Here is an 8,537-nt window from a genome sequence, read left to right as displayed (position 1 = left end):
ATTTCGCTGAAATCACGAAATGAGATGATTCCATTTTCGAAATCATGATACATTTTGCTTGATTCCGCGCGAAATCACGAAACGCCTTCGAAATCAGAAACGGCGCCGAATGTAAACCCCGTATTAACATCATCACTCTCTTCAGGGCAATCAGGAATATTTCCCTCGGAATATTTCTCACGGAAAATAATCTTAAAAAGCGAAATTCTTTAAAAATCAATATTTAAAAAGGTTGAAAACTACCAGAATTACTTAATAATTGAATATCGAATAAAAAAATATTTTCTTTTTGGACATAAATATGGAAATAAGAAATTGGGGAAAGGAAGCAAATTCCGCACGGAAGTTTTATTCACGATTGCCAAGCTTATGTTGCCATTCTATTATTAAAAATTTGAAATATGTTTATTTTAATTTTATTTTTTTAGTTATAATAATAATGTTATTACAAAAGACATATGTTTATATGTATGTATATATGACTTATTCAACTAAAGCACTCAATAAATAATTTATAAAGATAATATTTTTATAGAGAAATTTGAAAAGAACTGAAAAATGATAAATAGAGAGGGGTAAATAGAGTAAAAAATGACACATTTTATAAAATACAATAATTAAATTATATTATCAAAATATATGTATGTATGTAGTAAATATGCTCCATGAGTTGTATATGTGTATAAGAAATGTACTTAAAATTAAGGAAAACAAATTAAAATATAATGCGAAAGAATAAAACAAATTTCAATTTACATACATTCTTCGCTACACATTTACACTTATAAAGAACGAAAATAGATCGCTTAACTGGAATGTACAACATTCACACTCTTCTCTTATTAACAATCAGACACACTGAGAAAAAAATGCACTTAAATTATTTATAGTTTATTTTATAAATTATAAAGCTAAAGCTAATGAAATCGGGTGGCATTTCCACACTGACAGATTCCTGCACATTTTTCAAAAGAAAAATCCTCTATCTTTCTCAATATACGACGTGACGTGGACTACGTGAATTTTCATAGGGTGGTAGTAGTTGTTGTTGCTGCAATGCCAAATTTGTCAAATATTGCTGCTTTAAAGCATTGATGGTGGCGATTTTTCGATGCTTGCCACCGCCATTGGATGATGTAGTAGCTGTGGGAATGTTGCTGGTGGTGGCGGTATTTGATGGTTTCATTACATTGTCACGTCCAAATAAACCGGTATTTACAAAATGTTCCAAATCATCATCTTTTGCCACTGGTTTGTTTTGATCTTCTTCGACTGGGCTGCCGTCAGGCTTTACTCGCACCACTGAGGGTCCAGTTAAATAGGTTTTCTGAACACTACCAATATCAAAAACATCAACTTGTGGGTTGTGAGCCATACTGGGATAACCATAGGCAATATCCATATCCATGGCATATTGATGTTTCTGTTCACTGCTATCGAACATGGGATTGTGTGGATATTGCGTCTCGCTGGTTGTTGTTGCTGTGGGATCAACGGCATTGGTCTTAGGGGTACTTGGTTGTTGGTGTGTCAAAATAATGATACTTGTTGCTGGTGGTGTGGGCAATGCTGGTTTGCGTGTGGTTATCAGCTGAGAACTGGGATGATCGCGCATAATGGAAGTCCAAACTGAAAAATAGAGAAGAAAAGGATAATAAAGCATTGTATATGTATATTTTTTCTAGGAAATTTGGGAATGTTTCTAGAAGACTCAACCCGCTAACGAACGAGTTGTGCCATTGAACGCGGAAATCGTGAACCTTGTTCTCGAACAAAGGCGTTTCAAGTGGCTACAACATATCGACCGCTTAACAATTCATTCTAAGCAACTTTGGTCCACAATAAAATGTCTATTTGATTCCAATAAGAATACAAATCTCCCTGTAATAGGCTTCAATGACATTCTCCATTCGGATGTCAAAAATTGTGCAACACAGTTCTGTCGGTGATGCGAGTCACCTAAGCGTGATTCGCTACTTTACATTCAGTAAAGTTGAGAGTATTATCTCCAAGTCCAAATCACCCAAAGCCCTTGTCCAGACGGATCGGAGCAGTAGGTTTGATGCTGCTTGACAAAGGTTTTGGAACAATCAGTTTCCCAATTAGTAATTCAGACAAATCCGCTATTAATGGATCACCCAATCTCCTTTCCTTCGCCTGTATCAAAGGTTGTAGAACTGATACAGCATTTCCGCTTTGCTTCACATCAACATGATTTCAAGAAAGCCAATTGCACAACCTACAAAGATTACGAATGACCTAAATCAGCGACGACCACCCAAACGGACCATTGATCTGTCAAGGCATCCAATATAAAGATTTCGAATGGCTCAAATCAGCGATGACCATCCAAACGGTCCATTTCATGCTAGTTTCCGACATCATGAATTCCACTCTTCTCGTGAAACGTTGAACTGCTAGCTACCTAAACGACAGATAAGCCTTCGTTGAATTCCGAGGCCGAAATCCAAGTTCCGAATGATTATAATGGGAGTACCGCAACGGAGAGTACTATCCCCCATTTTATTTAACATCTATCTTGCCAATCTCCCACATCCATCAGTTGATATTTCGGCGGTGTCGTGCAGATGATGCACATTTATTCAGGGAACACAGTCTAAAGTTATCTCCCGCAAAGTTCTCAGTGTCCTTGTTCACTTTCTGGACGAGATTAGCAACACACAGCTTGATATTTTTGTCAATGACAGGCGTACCCTACAATTATTGGAGATTGGAACTCATACAAGGATAGTTTCAATAAGTATAAGAGAGTGAGGTCTGGAAAGCTTAGAGGAATTTTTGGATAACTTTAGTGAGGCAATAAAGGATGTTAATTCTGCGGCACGATTTCGCAAGGCGATCTCAAAGTATGCAAAACCAATTGGAAGCATCAAATGAAGTAATGCCACGTGGACGAACTCCGCTCTAGAGACTCTAGACTTACTGGCAAAGAACCACATTCCCGGGGTGCAATGATGCTAAATTTTATCCTAGTGTAGATATGAATAGAACCTACACTCCTAACGAGAGTTTATTTGTTGATAGGTTAATAAGTCACGTATTTCTGGGGCGATCAACACTTTTCAACCCTTTAAATCTACTGGACCGGATTATATCATTCCGGGGATACTTGAGAACGCCCCGCCTGTCTTGATCACCGTACTAAAACGGATTTTTTGTAAGCGTTCTATAGAGAATAGGTAGCCAGATTGGGCTAAGGAATTTGACACAGCTGAGGTAATAATCTCCGAGGGCGGACCTTCCCGATAGCTTGCCCATCTTCAGTGATGGGTCGAAGATGGAAGAAGGCACGGGGGATGGTGTGTATTGTGAAGAACTGAACATCAGAAGCACGTACGAACTTAACGACAAGTGTTTTTCAGGCTGAAGTGGAAATGACAGACCATATACGTGCCAGACTAAATCTAAGACTGTTTAGGCTTTGTAAAAATCTAAGGTAAGCTCATCGCAGAAAAATCCTGCCTACTAGGTTGTGAGTTATGGCGTTAGAACAGCATCCCTTCTCTCACTACGTAAATCAGAGATCACAACCGTTGTACTGGTCATTACATATCATTATAGCATTTGATCTATGACAAGTGGGAGGACAACAACATTGAGTATTTCTATGTGAGGACGTGGAAGAGACTGAAACAATCGAACACTTTTTCTGCCGGTGTACTAGACCGGCAGTCAAAAGACACAGTTCGTTTGGTGCGTATGAGATGGTATCTCTCTCTTTATTTTCCTCCATAGATATCGCAGCCCTATTATCTTATAATAGGAGCCTTAAGTGGCTATGGGGTGGGTCATCCTAGACTCAGCAAGTTTCTCTTCTCTATAATAATTGTTCCACCAACATCCCAGAAGGAACAAAGGAAGACTTCTCTCATATCAATGAGTGCACTAAGATTCATATTAGCCGAGTCCGAACAGGGTGTCCTAAGACACCACTTGTAGAGAAGTTTTAAGTGGCTGAAATACTCAGGATATGTCGCCAACATTACTGAGGCGTATTTTGCCACCGTTGAAAATGTTATGTTGCCTGGTCTGGGAATCGAACCGTAGACCTACCGAGTTCAAGGATGCACCACGGTGGCTGCCCTTTCTCTCCTCTACCTCTCCGTTATATCTATTCCTCCTCCTAGCTCTTTCCTGTCCTTCTTCCTTCCTTTTCCCCTCCCTTATTAAATCTTTTCAGGATAAGCACATTGAACCGCTGGTCTCCCAGTGAAGTGGCTCTCAACAATGAACGGAAGCTGTGCATTCTATAACCTAACTTATTCCCATTGTTGATAATCCAAAGATCCTTGGGGTAGCCAGAAGATGAAATCTAGAACTAGGCACCATGGGAGGGAGCATAGATAAGGAGAGATTGATAGCGACAAATAAGGCCATTGGTGGTCGCTCTGTCTTTAATTATGCCGCTCCGGTCTGGACATCATTTCTGAACGATACGCAATGGAGAATCCTGCAAATGTGACAAAATAAAGCTTTCCGAATTGCTACGGGTTGCGATCAGGTGACAAATGGGGATCATCTTCATGAAAAGACCAGGATGCTGTTAATCAGGCAAAATAATGTGTTGGCGTGTTATCAGGAAGATCCACAACCTGAGGGAACCCAAGACGTCATTCCCTCGGACGTCAACCGACTGTCGATAGCGAACATACTGGTCTGAGGTTCTCCGAAGCCATAAATGACTACAGATGCAACAAAATCCTAAACAAACATCCTCCAGCGATTTCGGATAGTGAGCGACTTTTTCCAACCCAAACACGTTCCACAATGGAGCAACTAAGGTCAGGTCACAGTAGCATTCTCAATTCCTACAGAGAACGCATTGTTCCCGCTACTCATAACAAATGCCACTTCTGCCATCAAAGCCCTCATGACACCCAGCATCGATTCAACTACAGGTCCGCACCCTTGTATCTAGCTCCTACTGCCAAATTCATTGTTATTGTGAATTAAGAGTATGAAAACGTAAACAAATATTTTGGCAGCTTGAAGGATTTTCACTTAAAATAGAGTTGGTTGACCTTGCTGTAGTCGAATAATCCAACGTCGCATAAAAAAGAAAAAAGTTAGATGGGACAAAAAGCCAGGTGAGAACACAATGAGAAATTCATGCTTATCCAAGCCTGAATTTGTGTAAAGGAATAAAGAAATCCAAAATCTCCTACGTAACCAGGTAAACAGGCAAAGCAGCTTATGTACGCAGGCCTTTAGGCGGTACCTGGCCTTTATTCATTTACTTGAAATTAAGCGTGAAGCAAGCAACAAATGTCATTGTGTTTCTACCTTAAGGGCATCATTATTAACACTTCGTGACAGGACAATTGAGTTCAGGCATGATGAAATTATAAGGTGGCGTAAAACGACCAGCTGATTGGTTTGAATCTGTCAATTGTTGTTGTGAATCATTTGTATGAAAATGTCAACAAACATTTTGACATATTGAAGAATTTTGGGCCAAAATAGAGTTGTTCACATATTTTTACCAAAAGCTTTGTTCCTTTACTTTTTAATGGTAAAAATGGTAAAAGAGAAAACTGCCAAAATTGCTCTCTCATGAACGGTTTTGCCAGAAAAGTAAAGGAACGAAAAATTGGAAGATCATTGGAAGATAGCAATGTCAAAAAGAAACATAAAATGTTCTTCTTTTATTTCACATTTTTAAATTTTGTTTTGTCGGCGTTCGCCTTTTTCTTCTTTTTTGTTAAATTTTTTCTTCATTGTCAAATAAATGCCAAAAAAATTTCAAAAAATCAGTTCAACCATTTTTTACCTGTAGAAATTTGTCTGGTAGCCTGTGGTAGAGAAGAAAGACAGTTTCGCCCACTCTCTTAAAAATTGCTCCCAGTGTTACCAGCTTTTGGGGTTAAAAATGGTAAAAATGTTAACCTCAGGTAAGTAATGGAACACAGCTAAAATGTCAAAAATTTGTTACCCCCATGGTCTGTGAAAGAATGATGGACAGACGGCAAATGTACGTATGAGCTAGTAAATCAGGGTTGTATTTTAAGACAAATTGTCTAGTGTAAACGACTAGTAAGATTAGAGAGACCTTTCAGACATAGGTCAGGTTCTCAAACATCCAACACTTACCGCCGCCTATAGTACACTGTTAAACAGTATAATAGTACATTTACATATAACTGGATACACCGTTTGCACTTAACCGGATTTAATAAACCCAATGGGTTTCAAATGTCAATGCCATAGCGCAAACGTAAAATAAATCCTCATAAAGAAGGTTAACCCGGTAAAAAGCTCTAGTGCAAACGTCGTTTTAGTACATCCACTAGATTTCAAATGTCAACTTAATTGCGTACATGTCAAATAAATCCTCATAAAGAAGGTTAACCCAACAAAAATCTCTGATGTAAACATGACGTAAGCCTAGTCTAAAAAAAAGCCCGCCCCTTCAAAATGTTCCCAATAAAATCGCATATTTATGTAAAATATTCAGTTCCTTTTGAGTACTTACTTAAATTTTCCGAATTCCTTTGATACGGGTCCAGTGTTTCCAATTGGTGATCGCTGAACGTTTGCAACTTTTCATAGCCATAATTTAATAAATCATGTTTGCATTGATTGACCGGAGTATTTGCAGTTGCTGCTGTTGTTTTGCAGTGCACACTCACCAACTGGGCAAAGTGAGAATATAAATAAGACATCTAAAATAGAATAATAAAAAAATCAAATAAATATATAAAAATTTAAAACATGTAGGAAATTTGAAATAAAAATATAGTATTTTTGATACTTTTTGTTTGTCGTGCAAGACCCCAAACCCGTGTTGAAAATTAAAAAAAAATGGACGGATATTCCTTGTGATTCACTTTGCAGGAGATGTACTTTCATTAAAAGCGATTTGTATGCAAAATGTGACAGCAAATAAATGTTATATAAGTTGGCGCAAACGAAGAAAAAAAGTGAAACAAAATCGAGAGTGAATTTGTAATGCAATGAAAGACAGAGGGAAGTCTTAAAATAAAGAAGTGTTTTTTATTTGAAATCACCAATAAAAATCAGGAATCATAGTATGATTACAGCAGTTATAAATTTATAGCATGTACATTTCTCCTTTACGACGATTGTTGTTTTACTACAACATTTGTCATAATTTATTAGCTGTCAATGGGTTGATTGTTTTGGCACTTTATTTAGGTTTTACACGTACTTTTTATGGTCATCCAGGACAAACAAGAAAATATTTGTGAAACACGTGTGACGCGAAGAACAAGTGTTTTGGGAAATTACGTCTTATATTTGACAGGTAATTCATTACAACTTAAATTAGGCATTTTTGTGAGCCCCTTTTGATGCAAATGACCTATTGAGATACACTAACCCAAAATAATCTAATAACCCGTTTGCATTAGAGCTTTTTGGCGGGTTAATGATATATTTTGACGTATACGCAATGGAATTGACATCGTTTATTAAGTCCCTTTATATGCAAATGCACTATAGAGCCGAAAACACAAACGTTTGAGTAAATTTGGGCATCATTTCTGATAAAAGAATAAAGAAAAATTTGATCTGTAAAGCACTTGTTCTCTTGTTTTTTTAGAAATGGCGTCCAACTTTACTGAAACGTTGGATGTGTTTTCGACATGTTTACATTACATCTTTTGCCGGGTGAACCTCCTTTATCAGGATTTATTTGATGCATACCATGGTGGAATAAAAAGGTGTTACATCAAATCATGTCAAACGTCAAATTTACTCACTAATGCATTACTGTGAATTGCTTGTTTACATTTTGTATGTGATTTTATTCACAATAACGCATTTTGACAACTGATATGAAGATAAGCTATTTTTGGCGTTACACCTTATTATTCCACCATGATGCATACGCAATTGATTTGACAATTTAAATCAATTGGATTTACTGAATCCCGTTATATGTAAACGTACTATTTAATCTAGTAGTAGAAAAATTGCTTAAACGGAGTGCACACGAGTAGTTTTGCACAAATGTGGCATGTCTGACAGTGTGACCATTTAAGCGAGGTTCACACGATCAGTCCAGCAACCAGAAAATATTTTGTCGTTGCCTGATGACTGACAAAAGTGAACGGCCACACTGACAAGCAACCGATTATTTGAACAAAACTGACAGTCAAAACATGAGTGGACAGTCAAAAATCCATGTAAACTGTCACTTACAGGGAATAAATAAATTTATTAGATAACTTTTCTCCTCATGAAAAGTTGTTATACACAATATTTCTTCTTTGTTATCGGCAACATTTCTCCATAAAAATAAAACTATGGACAACTTTTCTCCAAGGAAAAGTAGTTACCATCAACTGTCCTGCATAGAAATGTTGCTATCGACAACTTTTTTCTATAAAAATAAGTTGTTACGACTACTTTTCTCCATAAACAAGTTGTTATCGAAAACATTCGTCTGTAAAGTGGGGTACACACGATCAGTTTTGACTGTCAGTTTTGCTCCAATAATCGGTTGCTTGCCAGTGTGGCCGTTCATTTTTGTCAGTCATCAGGCAACCACAAAA

The 8,537-nt window shown here is 37.4% G+C and overlaps 1 protein-coding gene across 1 annotated transcript in view; it reads right to left on the bottom strand.

Moving 5' to 3' along the window:
* Positions 1-400: 400 nt before the first annotated feature.
* Reg-5 (Rhythmically expressed gene 5) overlaps positions 401-8,537 on the bottom strand; it is a 44,156-nt gene continuing 36,019 nt past the window's right edge. Inside the window, exons 2-3 of the mRNA XM_073957050.1 lie at positions 6,494-6,683; positions 401-1,629 (exon numbers count right to left, since the gene is read on the bottom strand). Coding sequence (XP_073813151.1) covers positions 992-1,629; positions 6,494-6,683 — 828 coding nt within the window. The 3' untranslated portion in view covers positions 401-991. The remainder of the gene's footprint in view (positions 1,630-6,493; positions 6,684-8,537) is intronic.

Source organism: Musca autumnalis, unplaced genomic scaffold, assembly GCF_047663935.1.
Source record: "Musca autumnalis isolate F117 unplaced genomic scaffold, ASM4766393v1 scaffold_5, whole genome shotgun sequence".
Taxonomy (NCBI): Eukaryota; Metazoa; Arthropoda; class Insecta; order Diptera; family Muscidae; genus Musca; species Musca autumnalis.
This window is presented reverse-complemented; position numbering and strand designations above follow the sequence as displayed.